Source organism: Elephantulus edwardii, unplaced genomic scaffold (genome assembly GCF_000299155.1).
Source record: "Elephantulus edwardii isolate Elephantulus edwardi_28Jun2011 unplaced genomic scaffold, EleEdw1.0 scaffold00104, whole genome shotgun sequence".
Lineage (NCBI taxonomy): Eukaryota > Metazoa > Chordata > Mammalia > Macroscelidea > Macroscelididae > Elephantulus > Elephantulus edwardii.
In genome coordinates this window covers 8569248-8586836 of record NW_006399854.1, presented here as the reverse complement: position 1 = coordinate 8586836, position 17589 = coordinate 8569248, and the positions used below count along the sequence as shown (strand labels likewise).

At 39.4% G+C, this 17589-nt stretch overlaps 1 protein-coding gene across 1 annotated transcript in view; it reads right to left on the bottom strand.

Moving 5' to 3' along the window:
- SYNE2 (spectrin repeat containing, nuclear envelope 2) overlaps positions 1 to 17589 on the bottom strand; it is a 342029-nt gene that overhangs the window by 130393 nt on the left and 194047 nt on the right. Inside the window, exons 64-65 of the mRNA XM_006891797.1 lie at positions 11706 to 11822; positions 4823 to 5053 (exon numbers count right to left, since the gene is read on the bottom strand). Of these exons, the coding sequence (XP_006891859.1) occupies positions 4823 to 5053; positions 11706 to 11822 (348 nt within the window). The remainder of the gene's footprint in view (positions 1 to 4822; positions 5054 to 11705; positions 11823 to 17589) is intronic.

Here is a 17589-nt window from a genome sequence, read left to right as displayed (position 1 = left end):
GCTCTCATCAGTCTGTGTTTTGAAAGTGATAGGGTGGTATCAATAAATTCAGGGTTATTCAAACATAATTTGGCTCTAAAAATTTGATATCCTAGGCTTCCAACCTGCAAAACTGGTTGAAATGTCCGAAAGTCATCTGTTTGGTCCTCACAGCCTATTGTAACTTCTCTATAGTCATGCCCACGATCTTAAATTGTCTGTTTTGGGGAAAGGAAATGCATATGCATATTTCCCAGCCACATGTATACTCCTTCAAGTTGTCTGTTTAATAGTATGAAAACTATTCTTTTGAACTAGTATGCAAACTATTCTTTTGAATTTAACTTTGAACTACCAATAATAATGGTAAGTAGGTAATACCTAACCATTGTAGAAAAACCTCTTCCTTAGAGGAGGAGGCAGTTTTTGGGAGAATTCTCTCTGCTCTCCCAGACATGCAGAAAAGTGCTTTGCATACAGCAATCCATCTGTCTTATGGGGGAGTAAGTCTGGAAAGAACCTCTGGTGTTCATTAACAGAACTCTTGACTATTCTTTTTTCCACCTTCCTAACATAAACCTTTTCTACAGGGATTTAAGTGTCATGTAATAGTAAAAAAAAGTATCACAGCACTACTTGAGCATCCCTTCTTCCCTTGCCCTTTTCTCTCTCTTTATCAAACCTCCAAAATATCTGAACGACATCAGAGAACAATTAATGGGAATTAAAAACACTGAGGCACTGATAAAACTGGCCAATTTATACACAAGGCTAAAAGAGGTTAGCTGGTTTCCCAGTTAGTCACTGTCACTGTAGTCCTCCTCAGCAGATCGTTTGCCATCTCCTCGGGTTCTAGAGCTCCAAACATCATGCCAGCTGGCTGGGACCACGCATATTAGCATTCACAGCTGCTTAAAAGATTGGGCACACACGTTCAGCAACCCACATTCCTATTTGCGCTCACATTCAAGCCCTGTGGTCATCTGAGCAAAAGCTCAGTGCGTGACTAAGAGCAGATTCAACTCTTTGGGAGGGACTTACGGAAAAAGTCTATCTTTAAAACACATTTTCTATGAAGAGAACTACGTGCATTCCCTGCTACCTTTTCTAAGCTTGCTTCTCCCACGTAGATGTTTATTATGTTTTCTCATATGTCTGCATCTGCCTCAAGATTACCATGTTAATAGATGTAAGGTGATACACCATCATTCACCTACCAACTTTCCTACTGTTACCTTTTTAGATGGTTTCCAGTTCTTCATGTTTGTATATGGCCAGAAAGAATTTTTCCCTTTTGGATTATATTGCAAGGGTAAATTTAAAGTAAAGGCCTAAGAAATAATTCTTAGGTAAACAAAGAGATGGGAATTTTGTATGATGAAAGTTGACCTCTGTAAACCTATAACCACATGAAGCTTCCAGACCACTAAATCCAAACCGAACTCATTCTCCTGAATTGATTCTGAATCATGGGACCCACTGTGTCACAGAGCGGAACTGCTCCACAGGATTTTCTGGACTGTAACCTTAATGAAGCAGAGTGGCTGGAATGGCAAACCCTTGTTAGTAAGCTGTTGTGTGTGCTGTTGAGTCAGGAATGATTCATAGCTGGCCCTTCCGCAGGTTTTCGGAGGCAGTAAAGCGTACAAGAGGCGAATGGCCACCCTTCTTCGAATCATGTGCCTCTGGGATGGCAGTACAGTTCCTTACCACTAGGCCACCAGCACTGACGTGAGTAGATGAGGGTAACTAATTTGTATCATCTAGGCACCAGTAGTCAAAAATTCAAGACAGTGCATTGAGCAAAATTTCCTGTCAAAACTGTTTAAAAGGGATATTTGATTAGGTATCATTGTCATGAAAGGAGTCCAGAATGATGGCTGCACAGTGCAGTGGACTTGGGGGGGAGGGACTGCATAACAATGAAAAAGTTATTCTTTTACTTATCAAGGAGAAAAATGAATTGGGGGGAGAGGGTGGGCAGGGAGAAAAGTGTAACAATGAATGACTGGAAACCCTAAGTCTCTGTAAACTTTCATTAAAATTAATAAAAAAAAATGAGAAAAAAAATTTCCTGTCAAGGGCCTCAGTAAAGTGCTAAAGAGGAAGAATATCCATGGTCATTTCAGTTGTTTTCTACGCAGCTGAAAGTTAGGTAATAAAATAAGGAGGACTTAAGAAGGAGAACTGATGCCTTTGGACTGTGGTGCTGTCAAAGAATATCATATGTACCATGGCCTGTGGTGCTATCAATGAATGTCAACGAATGGACAACCAGAAGAATAACAGATGTGTTGTGGGTTAAGTGCAACCAGGGTACTCTTTCAGGCAGTGACGTGAAACTTTGTCTCACATACTCTGGGCATACTGTCAGCAGGAGTCAGTGCTTGGGAAAAGCATGCTGGGAAATAACAGACTGACACAGTGACTACAACAATGGGATTCAACAGGCCTGGAATTATAAAAAGCAGGCAGGAAAAGGAAAGTATTTTAATCTGTTCTTCACAGATCCAGTGAGTCAAAGCTGACTCAAAGGAACGTAACTACAACAGTCACCTAAACCGACATTAGCAGATTTCTTTTTTCTAGCCCTCTGCCAGAATGATATAATTTTGCCAATTTAATGCAGGAACAAGACAATAGCTATTTAATTTACATGCCCTAAATTATCATGTCTAAAAATTTTTCACAAATATTTACTTACTAATATAATTTTTTTTCTTGCATGTGTGTCCCTAGTAAATTCTTTTTCTGTGAATTTAAGTGCTTTTACAGATCACTCTAAAGTGTCTTATAGGTTTTCATGCTAAATTGCATGCACTATGGTGATTGCAAGTATATAAATGATGAATTTTGGTAGTCATGTACCTATAGAAAGGCCTTAGTTATTTCTCTGACATTATTCTGGAAATCTTTTCTTTGTAATTTTTTCCATTGCTTCAACAGTCCAAAGTTATTATCTCAACAATGTAGAGGAGACTGATTACCATGTTTCATCCTCATTATAATGATCTAGTGGCTTATAGTTAATTCTTCCAATCTGTTCAAAATACGACATGGGCCTAGTTTTCTCTTTCTCCATTTTATATCTAATTATCCCAATAGTGTTGATGAAATCATTTCCTTTGTCAACCTTTGTAGTACTGGGTCATATATGAAGTTATTTGGTTTATTCCTAGACTAAAAAGAAATGTCTCCTCGATGAGACAATGTTAGAGAAGCCTAGGCAGGTTCAGAAGTAAGTTCAGGTCCCAACGCCAGTTCTGGGTCAAATAAAGCAACCTGCCCAAAAGGACACTTCATTTACCTTCCCTGTCCTTCATGGGGGAGTCAGGGACTTCACACATGCCTTGATGTTTTGTTCTCAAGACTAACTCTGATTTTTTATATTACTTTCAACATTTTCCCCCCATAGCACACATCCTCCACTTCCTCATCTGTGTAATGGGAATAGAACCCTTCAGCATTACACAGTGTTTTTCTGAAGATCAAAGATGTAATAAACAGAAAGTCACATGGTGAACTCTATGGAGCTATGTGAACACAAATTAATGGTACATTTTAATGACACTCACTTAAGATCTTGGTGCAGTGAAGCAAGTTATTGCTCATTTACCTGGGAATTCAAGGAGTATTTCCTCACTAAATGAAAACTTTCATTCTACCAGGCACTGAATATCATGTGGAAAACATTAGAAAAGGTAGAGTAGGTAAATACAAGTCAATTGCCAATTAATCTCTAAAAAGCAAAGCCCTGTGCATACAGAAATAACGCTCATGTTCTGATTAGTAGTCGCAAATATCAAATCAGACTGTGAACTATACTTAATGACATAATTATGAGGTGAGGCTGTGGCTAAATGATCAATATCACTTTAGAACTATCTATTAATGAAATCCCTATATGACTGTATTACGTTAACTTTATCCAATTTTCAAAGCATACACATACGCATAAACACTCATTTCACTATGGACAGTCAGACAGGGTGACCCCGAGCATCCTGTCCTGTCTTATCCTATCCTACCCTGTACACAGAGACAAGTAAATGTAAGAAAATAATGCTAACGAGGCTCCTTGCTCAGTGTACTTGTAGGGATGACAAAGCATCTCTTTGTTTCTGTAGGTCTTGATTCCAAAAAATCCTCAAACAAAAATGAGTGTGAAGTAGGTAGTATCATTTCAATTGGAAATTACAGTCCACTCAGGCAAAAATGACAGTAGTAGTTATAAACTGTCAGCAATGCGTTTTTGTGCTGCATCTGCACTCTTGCAAATCAGGACATGCAGTTTCATTTCTGATGAATGAGTATTCCAAGTACTTGCTATTATGAATGAAAATAACAGCCAACATATTGAGCATTTTTATGTAACAGACACTGCTATCTCTGCTTTGTTGTTGTAGTGTGACATTGAGTCAGAACCCACCCATAGCTGACCCTCCAGTGGGTTTTCAGAGGCAGTAGATCACACGGGAGGAGACTGCCCATCATTCTCCTGTGGAGCAACTGGTGGATTCAAACTGCTTGCCTTTGGGGGTGCAATGTGGCTTCTTACCAGAGCTCCCTTATATGCTTTATCTCGTTTAATTCATCAAAATGTCCAAGAGCTGCCCTAATATTTTCCAGACTCTACACCCAGGATTTACATGCTAGAGTCTGACCTCTTATGGACTACTGTTTTCTTAAGTGTGCTGCTTTCACAAATTATTTCAAAGAACCTCTCCAAATACCAAGATCACTGCAGTAGTCAGGTAAGAGAAAGAAACATACTGTTACTTTAAGAAAAAGGCCCTCAGCACTGGGAAGAGGCAAACCACGAACTCTGACCCATCCGCCTTACCTGGCAGCCGACCAGCTGCTGCTCCACCACCTGCTGCATGCCCGGGTTTAAGGTTTCCGGCTCAAATGCGAAACTGGCTTGGGCGAGCCACTGCTCCAGCTCGGCCACCTGGTTCTTGCAGACATGGAGGACTTCGGCAGGCTCAGGCCTTGTTTCCTCCACTTTGGCCTCCCAAGTTCCTTGCTCACTAGGAAAGCTCAAAGATGCAGCCTTGATAGGAGGTGTGGTACCCTAAAATAAAGCCAAAGATAATCCCACACTGAAAAGTCTGGAGTCCAACGTTTTCAGATTTAAGAGTACAAAAACTTATGAACCTGCGGCACTTCCTCAGCTTAAAAAATAAGGAGGGGTGGATGGGGGTGAGAGCGAAAAAGGCCAAAGGAAGAAAGAGAAGGAAAAAATGTACCTCCACACTCATAGCAACTCCTCTCACGTGACCTGGTGCCACGGGTTTCCAAGCAGCCGATCTGCATGTACACAGGTAGAGTATTCCCGGGCACAGAGGAAGTCAACGGCCTCACAGTTCATTAAGCAGGGAAGCCCCAGGGACAGGTGAGAGTGTAAGTGAGGGCGTGGGTGTGTGTGTCTGAAACATCTCAGGGAATTGGCCAGTGTTTAAAGTTGTGTGACACATGATTGAGCAAGGCTTACATTGCTGTGCACACTGTTCAAACACACACACACACATACACACACACGTCCTGTCTTTTACTTTACATACTGGCTGGGATACAGTGCATCCTCTATTTTTAACTTAATATCAGCTTAAGTATTTAGATAAAAACCACTCTGAGTCATAGCTGACTTGATGTCATCTAAAACCAACAACCAATATATAAATTTATATATAAACATATATGGTACTAATCCCCTGAACTTCTCCCTATTTTAATTAAGCTGAGAGTCCAGTAGTAAATTTCAGTGAGATAAACTATACATTTAGGCCCTATTTCTCAGAGAGAATCCTTAAAACAATTTTCTACCTTCTGGACACTTAACATTTAGGTATAATCGACAAAAGGATGATAAATTCTTTTTAAATGGAAATAACTGGATTGTTTATCAAATAAAAAAATGACTCAGATATATAATAACTAGAATATGTCAGTTCACTATTTTCAACTTGAGGTAAAAATTATTTAATGCAGAGATATATATTTGTTTCTCACTACATCATCTATTCTTTTGGGAACACTGAAAGCATACTGACTCTTCGAGAGAAATTCTTTAATTTCTCTAGAATAATAACTTGGGAGCTGTTTTTTTTTTGCAAACAATAACATTCTGGGCATCAGGTACTTCTATTGGTTTATTCAATATTTTATTTAAAATATTTTGTTATCTACATATTAATGCTTAATGAATGTTTCTCACCAAGAGACAAGACTTTTAACAAGAACTGCTCACAAACTTATAGTTGTTGCTATTCTTTTGTTTTTTAAATTTTTGTGTGTGTGTGTGTGTGTGAGTGTACCGTCAAATCAGATCTGACTGGTACAGGAGGAGATTGTCCCTCCTTTTCCCGGCAGAGCATCTGGTGGATTCGAACCGTGCACCTCTGGGATTGTAGTTGCAGCTTCTTCCCACTAGGCCACCAGAGCTCCCCTAGTTGTTGCTATTCTTACAGGTCCCTGAGTTGGCTTTTACTCCTACTGACCTGATGTGGAACAGAAACAACTACTACTGGCCCCGGGCCATCCGTAAAGCCCTTGCCAGGTTTCAGCCCACTGCTGAAGCCACTGTGTCAGTCCAGCTCCCTGAGGACCACCTTCTTTTTCACTGACTATATTTTACTATCTATGATAAATGTTGATAGTTATAGAAAGGCTTCAGACCTTTTATTCATAGAGTCGCTATGAGTTGTGCTCAACTCAAAGGCAATCAACAACAACAAATTTTACTACGAACTGTGTTTAAGATATGTAGCAGAAGTGAACAAAATCAACAGCATTGGTAAAAACATACAGGACAGGAAAAGGACATTCATTTCCCCCTACACTGGTGTGTTCTGTGTAAGGTAGTTGAACAAAAATAACTGTAATTCCTTTGGCCAACTATTAATTTAATACTTATCTTCCACTTTCTGCAAAAAATGATGTTTTTCTCTGGCTTTAAATGTTCTATTTTAAAGAATTTCCCTCAAGAATCACCTGTAAGGAGCCTTCCCTTGTCTTGTATTCTGTCTGTACAACACACACAGTTAAGTGACTACTTAGTTTCACATGTTTCAATTCTTTTAAACTTTGATATCTAAGAAGCAAGTCACATGATTTTTCCTGCAGAATACTAATTTCTAGTCATCTGATGCATCGTTTCCAATATTGCTGTATTTTAATGGCTAAGACTTTGGGATTAATTTTTTTTTTGGGGGGGGCTAAATTGCTTGCTGAAACAGAAGAAGACCTGATGCACTTGCTGCAAAAGGTCAAGGACTGTAGTCTTCGATATGGATTGAAGCTTAACATCAGAAAGACAAAGATTTTCACCACGGGGTCAACTGGTAACACCATAATAGAGAAGAGATTGAGGTTTTTCGTGATTACAACTTGCTCGAATCCACAATCAACACTCTTAACATTGGGAAAATCTGCTGTCATGGACCTCTCCAGAGTGCTGAAGAGCAATGATGTCAGTGTAGATACAAAGGTGTGCCTAATTGAGGCCATGGTCCTCTCAATTACTTGTTATGCTTCAGAGAATTGACAATGACTAAGGATGATAGAAGAAAAATAGATGCCTTCAAGTTGTGGTGCTGGAGAAGAGTCTTGATCATATGATGGACTGCCAAGAAAACAAATAGGTCTGTCTTGGAGAGGGTGAAACCTCTCCTTGGAGGCTAGGATTTTGAAGCTCTGCTTCACTTACTTTGGGGAGATGATCAGAAGAGATTAATTACTGAAGGACAGCATGCTTGCAAGGGTGGACGGACAGCGCAGGAGAGGACGACCCGGATGAGAAGAATTTATACAGTAACTGGAGCAATGGAGGTTGGTGAATCAGAGTTAGTTGAGACTGGCTCAGGACAGGGAAGGGCTCAGAGATGCTGTACACAGGGTTGCTATACATTGCTGGTGACTCAATGGCACATAACAATAAAATACCATGACGGGTTTGGAAGCAGGAGTGGCATTCACTTCCTAAAGAACATGCCTCCGGAAACTCTTATGAACTTTGATAAATGTCATAGTCGTAGAGGGATTCAGGCCTTTTGTTCAAGGGGTTGCTAGGAGTCATGCTTGACCCAAAGGCAATCAACCACAAATATCTTGAACAGACTGGCCATCTACCTTTTATTATTTTAAAAATACTGTTTGAGAACCTTGTATATGCAACACATTGTAAGATGAGAGATCAGGTAGCCTCTGATTTTTTGAAAGTGTGCTGTGTGCCTCTTTGCTTTCACAAAAGGCAGCATTAATAATATCTGTTTCATTAACTGAAAAATCCACAACATTTTTGTTTTTATTGGAAAATAATAAAATAAAGGGGGAAGGGAGAGAAATTAGCACTTAATGTTTTCCAGCAAATTGTTAAAAAGGCAGAGTTCATCCTGGGCTGTGAGAATGGTGCTGTCAAGGTCCTTTCCTGGAAACGACATCTCAGCATCAAACTACTAAGGCTTTGAAATGTGTCTCTTAACACTATTTTTGGTTGTGTACAGGACCTCTCCAAAGTGCTAAAGAGTAACGATGTCAGTCTGGGGACTAAGGTGCATCTGATCTAGGCCATGGTCTTCACAATTCCTTGCTATGCATCAGAGAGCTGGACAATGACTAAAGATGACAAAAGAAGAATTGATGCCTTTGAGTTGTAGTGCTGGAGAAGAATCAGATCTTAGAGAGGGTGAAACCAAGTTTCCTAGGATTTTGAAGCTCTGTCTCACATATTCTGGGCACACGGCCAGGAAGGGACCAGTCCTTGGAGGACAACATGCTTGGAAGAGTGGAGGGACAGCACAGGAGAGGAAGACCCTGGATGAGATGCACTAACGTGGTAACTCGGGTAATGGGAGTAGGTGTGTTGGAGTCAGTAAGACTGGCATAGGACAGTGCAGGGTTCAGAGCTGTTGCACATAGGGTAGCTATGGGTTGCAGGTGACATGACGGCACATAACAACCGGCACCACTGAGTTTGAACAGACTTGTAGCTGACCCTCCAATAGCTTTTTAGAGGCATTTGATAGCATGGGAGGGGACTGGCCATCCTTCTCCCAAGGAACAGCTGGTGGAGTCAAACTGCATGCCTTCAGGATAGCAACATAGTTTTTTACCACTAGGCCACCAGTAGGTGATTTTTGGGGTCTGGGAACACTGAAAATGTTTCCTATATAAACTAATGATGATTGCTTCCCTTTACGCCACTTCAGCTTATGGAAAGTTTCTTAGGAATGGTCCGTCCACTTTGAGGGAATGGGAGAAATTAATTTTTAGTTTCTTTCTCTTTCTCATTAGACTAATGAGGAAACAAGAAAGTTGGATAAGTAATCTAGATTTTATTTGCTAGGTTTTGAACCTGAAAAGCATCCAAAGGTGGAAAGAAAAAATTTTTGACTATAGAAATTCACTAGTGAAAGTGGTCTTAGGAAGCCATCAGGTTAATCTGCAGTCACTTTGCATCATCAAACAAATCAAAGCATATATGATGTTCACACATTTCCCATCTCACCAAGCTGCTTCTGAGAAGCTCGGGCCCAATGTCACACAATACTTGTGATCTTTTCATTGTGAATTAAAAATATTTTCCAAATAAGCACTCCTTCGGCAGATGCAAATTATAAAATCAGAAATCATTTAAATAGACACATGATCATTTTAAACATTTGGAAGAAAAAAATTACTATGGGTATCTTATATTAAAATGAATTATGTCCCCTCTAGGGACAACTGTAAATTAATAATACATAACTTTGTGTTACAAAGATTAATCCCAATTAATACTTAGAACAAATCTAATATTATTTCTGGGGTATAGATGGGAAAATGGAGGCTTTCCCAAGATGTAATTCTACCCTCCCTCACCCATCCAAGGCAATATTACAGTTAGTAAACAGCATACTGCTTTCACTTCCACAGCAACACATAAGTGGTCTGAGAAACAAAATGTAACTTAATTTTCTGGTTATAGTACATTCCATAATCAAGTACCAACCTTTTGCATTCACTCCTTAATATCTGCCATACAATTCTATCAGCACCTGCATGTCTCCTCCAGGATCATAAAATATAAATTGCCTACCATACCTAAGGTGTCCACTCAGAAACACCGCACACACAGCTGAGCTCCAGAGGAGCGACAGGAGCTGATTTTGTGAAGTCCGGGTTCTTGCGCGTCACGTATTTCCATACTAACTGTGACATGGTGACTGTCAAATGGGTTTGAGTACAATGGAGTCCAAGAGGATGATGGTACAGGACAGGACAAGGTTTGGCTCTCTTGTTCACAGGGTCACTGAGCATCATAGTGAAACAGATGGCAAGGGACAACACAACAGCATGCCAACTATGTATTCTTTGTGCAAAGCACTATGGGTCAAAGATGATTCAGAATCTTATAAAAAATGTCATTCTTATTTGGCCAAGTCACTTAACCTCTGGAATAAAAGAGATCTTGAGGTTACACAGTTGCTGACAGGGCTACCTGGCCTCAGTGCATAAACCAGTTTCCCCTCCCGCTGGTTGGGTGGGTCCATGACTAAAAGCCAGAAGGAGAGTCACCATGAGGCATGGGGTTTGGAGATTCCCTAAAGTGCTTCACTAGCTCCTGTATAACCAAAAGTGGCCTATCTCTGCTGTGTGAAAGGAAACATCTACATCTGATTCATAAATCTACTGGATTTACTTGCAGCAAAAATCCTTAGTAAGCAAACACAACGTTGTTTTTATGTGCCATGGAGTTGGAACCAATTCATAACTGCCTCTGCCCTAGGTTTTAAGAGCTGTAAATCAGGGGGAAGAAAATGTCCATCTTTCTTCTATGGAGCAATTGGTAGATTCGAACCACCTGCCTTTGAGTTAGCTATGTAACTCACTACTTACTGGGTCAACAGAGATCCATACATGCAGACAAATCCGTGTAAGAGCGCTATTAGAGCATAGTCACTAAGAGTTCAGGTTATAAATCCACAAGCAGAAAGGCCATGGAGTTTAAATCACTTTCCAACTATATGACTTTGGGCCACTTGTTTAGCATCTCTGAGCCTCAAATTATTCATGTCTAAAGTGGGAGAACCCTACTATCCAGCTCAGAGGACTTTTGTGAGACTTAAAGGAGATAACCAATGTCAATCTCACAGCCTGGCAAATAACTGTTCACTATATACTTTGTTAACATCATCACCACTGCATCATTATTATTAATTACTCACACGGCTGAGCAAAAGACTTAATAGTTCATTAATAGCAGCAAAAACACTTACTAAGCCGAACAGCTTCTGTCGATAACACACAATGGAAGGTGCATCCAGTTTTTAACTGTTTACTGCTGTCAAGAGATTTTCAACTCATACTGACCTTCTATCTAGTTTTCGACTGCATATCCTAACAGGAGGACACGAGTCATCTTTTCTCCCATTACGTTGCTGGTAGATTAGAACTGTGTGGGTTAACAGGGCAACTGTCTATGGACTATGCCACCAGAGCTAACTTGATTTCTAATTATATGTCACAATGAACAAAAACCTTCTTATCCCAGAGTATTCCTAAGGAATATAAATATCTGATGCTAAATCTTCCAGTTCTACAGTTTGACAGTATACATTCATCTGATATGAATGAAGAAGTTCAAGTTCACAGGGAACTCCTGGCTTAACATGCAAAGTGTTGTATTATCTCTGGGTACACGACCAAATAACTGAGTAGGTGGCTTCTTCCCACCAAAGACTTACCTCTTCGGCTGCGTTGGGGCTCAGGGAAAATTCTGTGGCTTGGTCAGTGCTCAGTGACTCTGGTGCAACAACTTGTGTCACGGGCCCATCACATGTGCTTATTCTCTCATCTGCCTTCTGCAATAAGAACAGAAGTCCTGAAATCATCTTGCTTTGCAACCCCACAGCCATTCTTTCTAAACCTGCTCATTTTACAATTAGCCTGCCTGCAATTATGCCCAGGACAGCCAGGTGCTTTCAGAAAAATGTTCCATAGGAGGAGAATCCACTTCCTCAGAAGATTTATCTTTATTTGAAAGACTTAAAAAACACATATGTATATTAAAAATATAGACTTAAATGAGTTGCTATAAGGATCAACATGAAATAATTTTATATTACTCACTTACACAAGTGATTATTAATTACATGAAAGCTGTATTTTACATTATAGGGAAAAAGAGAAATTTATTCAATCTGGGGAAACCTACTCGAAAATTTCATAAAAAATGTATCTAAGTCCTTATTGTCCAAAAGTGAATTTTAGTTTTACTAAAAAATATTTAAATGTAAAAAGTTATACAATATATATTCTAGGGGGAAATATGAGCTAGTCATTTTCTAATCTTCGCATAGAGAAGGACTTTTAAGGCGTGACAATAAGGAAAAGAATATTAGAATAAATAATAATGAGAAAATTAATTATGTACAATAAAATATACCATAAAAGAATTGATAATCTGGGTAATTACTCTGGGCAATATTATTAACACTCTTGGAAGTGAATTACTGTCATGTTACCAGTAATCAAAGCATCAATCTCTTAAAGCAGAAAATTAGCCAAATGGTATGAATAAACAATTAATAAAAGAAGCACTATAAAGCCAATAAACCAGAAGAGACAATCTTCTTAGAATAAAAATGCAGTTTAAAACAGTCTTAACTTGGGGAAAGACTAGCACTATCCAGTATCGGTTTGAAGCTGGGAAATAGTCACTTCCATGTATTCCAGCTGGGCCTAAGAGCAGCACCAATGGTAGCAATAACCAACAACATAAAAAAATGTTACACTGGGGGAATCTGCTATCAACAACCTCTTTAAAGTGCTGCAGAACAAGAATGTCAGTTTAAAGACTAAGGTGTGTCTGATGCAAGTCACTGTACTTTCAATGGCTTCAAACTTGGACAGTGAATAAGGAAGAATGACTGCCTCTGAATTGTAGTGTTGACAGAGTACTGAATATATCACTGACTGCCAAAAGAACAAACATCTGTCTTGGAGGAAGTAGAATCAGAGTGTTCCTTAGAGAAAAGGATCATGAAATTTTGCGTCACACACCTTAGACAATTTGCCAAGACAGGTCTGTCCTTGGAAAAAAGACATCAAGATAGAGGGTCAGCAAAAGATCTCTGAAGACCCTCAAAGAGAGAGCTTGACACAGTGACTTTAACAACGGGCTTGACCATGAGAGATCAGGAGGAAAGGCACAAGCTGGGTTCAGATCTGTTGCTCACTGGGTCTCTGTTAGCAGGAGTTAAGTTGATGACCACTAACAATAACATCAACATGTGTTGTTTTTTGTTTTTTTTAAACATGTGTTTCTAAAGGAATAAAATTGGCAGAGCTGTTTTAGAGGGCATTTTAACAATGTGTGCCACCTTTTAAATGTAGATAAAATTTGATCTAGCAATCCTACTCCTACGGTCAACCAAATTTAAACAATGGCTAAATGACATGGACACAGATAATTCACAATATGGGGGGAAGAGTACAGATGTGTAATCAATCAATTCTGACTTCCCAACTCATGAGCTGTATGATTTTGGTTTGGACTCTGTCTCTAAGTTATCTAATCTGTAACCTAGTAGTAAAACCAGTTATACTTATTTATTAACCAAGATGATATATAGAAAACAATTAGGGGCTCCTAACAAAATGTTGGCTCCTTCCCAGATTCTTCTACTGAAAACAATAACTATGAGAAAGATATAAATCAACTAAAGGGAAAACGCAGATACCACTGTATAGGCAAGATTTGATCATGAAAGCTAGACTAAGAAATCTGCATATTAAAAAGGAGAAAATGAGACCATATCAAGGTTTTAAAGCTGGGGTCTAGCTCGAACTGTACAGACATTTTAGTAGAAAGGACTGACCATGTAAAGCCAATTACAAAGTTACTACAAAGGTATACTAGATGCTCTGTGGGAGAAGGATGGACAATCTTCTCCTGATGATTTAATGCCTCTGAAAATGCACTGGAGAGTCAGCTAGGTGTTGGTTTCAACTCGATGGCAAACAATAACAACAAAGATATAGGGAAGAAGCCATAATTACCCAGAATAAGACTATGACAAAAATAATGGAAGGGAGAAGAATGTGGGGATTGAATAGCTATTATTGTACCATATAAACAAAATGAAAGGTAAGAAAAAGAAGCACTTAAGATTTTATCTCAGATGACTTCAGAAAATGGAAATGTATCTCATACTTCAAGTAATAGTGGTCTCAATAGAAGACAATAAAAAAAAGAAAGACCAAATTTTGAAGGAAAAGTTAGTGAAATGGGGTTTGAGATGAAGTCAATGCATTCAGATACAGTTTAACAAAAATACAAATAAAAAGACTTAAGGGCAAATTCAAGGGTAGATAATTTTATTTTGGAATCACTGGCATAGAGATGGCTAGCAAAATTATGAGAGGAGATGAAATCTCCACGAGATAAAAGACAGAGATGGAGGAAGAAGGCTGTAACATGTGGTGCATATTTATAATCAGAGATGAATGAGAAAGAAGAATGAGAGGGGGTGATGGAAGACAGTTCAGAGGCTTAATAGGCAGTATATATCAAAAGAATGGTCCATTTCACAAGGGAGGAGGTGGTCAATAGTGTCTAATGCTAGACAGATCAATAAGGATTAGAAGGATAAAAGGACAATGAACTGGTGTTTCCACTGACAATAATGATTAGAAAGTGGTTTGAAAATATCTAAGAGCAGAAACTAACTCACAAAAGAGGCTAATTAAGTGAAGTGAAGCATCCAGTAAAGAGATTTAGCTGTCAATGAAAGAGGAAGTTACAGTAATTAACATGAGAAACACGATTAAGAAAGTCAAGTCATTAAAAGATTATACTGAACCCAATTCAAAATAGAAAAATCACTGAGGTTCTTGTCACTCATGTACTTGTGTCAAGAATTTGCATAAAGATGTTGGTAGTAGGTGCCCCTGAATCGAGTATGGCTCACAGTCACCTTAAAACAGCAGATCTGAACCCTGTCCTATCCTGTTCTGTCCTCATCATCTCTGACACACTTGATCCATTGTTGCAGCTACTGCGTCAATTCATCTGGTTGAGGGTCCAAGAAATAGCCTCTCTTAAGACACGCCTAAAGTATACGTGATGATGTTTCACCAACCTTGCCTGCACCTTTTCCAAGACATATCTGTCCTTTTTACAGTCCATGGGATATTCAGTATTCTTCTTCAATACTACAATTTAAAGGTATCAATTTTCAGCCATCCTTACTCACTGTCCAGTTCTCAGATCCATAGCAAGTTATTGAAAAGACCATGGCCTGAATCAGGCACCACAGAGTCTTGACACTAACATCATTGCTCAGTAATAACAGTGGACTTTTCCAATGTCTCCTGACTGCTGATACCAAGGGTGTTGACTGTGGATTCAAGTAAGATGAGACTGTTGGCAATTCAATCTTTTCTCAAACACCGTAATTGGTTATCCATCATGGGCATTGTTTGGTGGAGCTCTCAGATTGATTCAGGTTTGGAAGGTTCATGCCTCTGGAAACTCTATGAACCTGGAGAAATGATGATAGATATAGACAGACTTCAGGCCTTTGTTTATAGGGTCTCTATGAGTGGATGCTCGACACAGCAGCAATCAACAACAACAACATGGTGAGGTTGCTTACTGGTCCAGTGGTATAGATTTTTGTCTTCTTGATATTGAGATGCAATATATTTGAAAGCTTAGTCACTGATCTTCTGCATCAAGTATTTCAAGTCCTCCTCACTTTCAGGAAGCAAGGCTGTGTTATCTGCATAATGCAGGTTACTGGTGAATCTTATTCCTATCCTGATGGATATTCTTCCTTAATCCAGCTTCTTGAATGATTTGCTAAGGATACTGATTGAATAGGACTGGAGAAAGTATATAACCCTGATGTACACCTTTTTGGACTTTAAACCATGTGATATTCCCTTGCTCTGTTCAGACAACAATCTCATGCTCTAGGAATAAGTTTTGTATGAGCATAATTAAGTGTTCTGTGATACCCATCCTTCTCAGTGTTAGTCATAATTTATTATGATGTTTTCACTCTATATGCAGAACAAATCATTTGGGAGGCTGGGCTTTATGAGGAGGAATGTGGCATCAGGATTGGAGGAAGACTTAACACCCTATATTATGCAGATGACACAACTCTGCTTGCTGAAACTGAGGAGGATCTGAAATACTGGCTGCAGAAGGACAAGGACTGTAGTCTTTCAATATGGATTGAAGTTGAACATCAAGAAAACAAAGATTCTGAGCACTGGGCCAGTTGGCAGCATCATTATGGAATGGAGCAGGGACTGAGGTTGTTAACAAATACAGTTTGCTTGGCTCCACAATCAACACTCTTGGCACCAGCAGTCAGGAAATCAAAAGACGAACTGCACTGGGAAAATCTGCTGTCATGGACCTCTCCAGAGTATTGAGTAGCAACAATGTCAGCCTAGAGACTAAGGTATGCCTGATCTAGGCCATGGTCTTCACAATTACTTGCTATGCATCAGAGAGCTGGACAGTTACTAAGGATGACAGAAGAAGAATCTGTGCCTTTGAATGGTTGTGATGGAGAAGAATCTTGAACATTGCACAGACAGCCAAGAAAACAATTAGGTATGTCTTGGAGAAGGTGAAATCAAGTTTCTCTTTAGAGGCTCTGTCTCACATACTTTGAGCATGTAGCCAGGAAGGCCAATCCTTGGAGAAGGACATTGTGCTTAGAAGGGTGTAGGGACAGTGCAGGAGAAGATGACCCCAGATGAGATGGATTGATACAGTAACTAGGGCAACAGGGGTAGGTGTGCTGGAGTCAGTGAAACTGTCTCAAGACAGGGCAGGGCTCAGTTGTTGTACACAATATTGCTATGAGTTGCAGTGACTTGATGGCACATAACAACAACAGCACAGCCAAATGTCTTTGACGGTCAATAAAACACAGACATTTTTCTGGTATCCTCTGCTTTCAGCAGGACTCATTTAAAATCAGTTTTTATAGATGTTCAGAAGTCTACGGGAAAATCAAGAGACTAAGACACACAATTCTCTTAAAGGATCTCTTGTGGATTTTTTTTTTTTAGGGGGAGGGAAGGTGAGATAGATCTTTGAGGGCTGACAGAAAGTCTAAAGGCAGACAGGGAAAGTGGGCATTCTAGTGATGTAATGCATCTACTGAGATAAGGGATGAGTCATGGTTTTCTGAATGGAAAAGGAGTGAAGGAGCAAACGTGGTAGAAGTGGAAAACTTTATTTCAGAAGTAAAGGAAAACACCAAACAAGAGGTCGAGGCTCAGGATGCATATACAAGCAGAGAGTGGTGTGAGCAGTTAACAAAAGGGTGAACACGAGAGCTGGGGAAAAGGTCAGCCCTGGGTAGGTGGCAGAGGTATGTGAAGACGCAGGTGTCAAACTTTTAGGAGAAAAACAAACTTTTCAACACCAGATTATACAGATTTTCTAGCATCTCCCTCTATTTTGAGAGACTGAACATTTAGAACATTATAAGAAGGGAGAAGGTTATTTGATTTATCATAAGTTGGCTTTGTTTTTTTTTTTTAAAAAAAAAAAGGATTATGGGGAATCTCTTCCTGCCGGCTCTACACTGAGAGGCA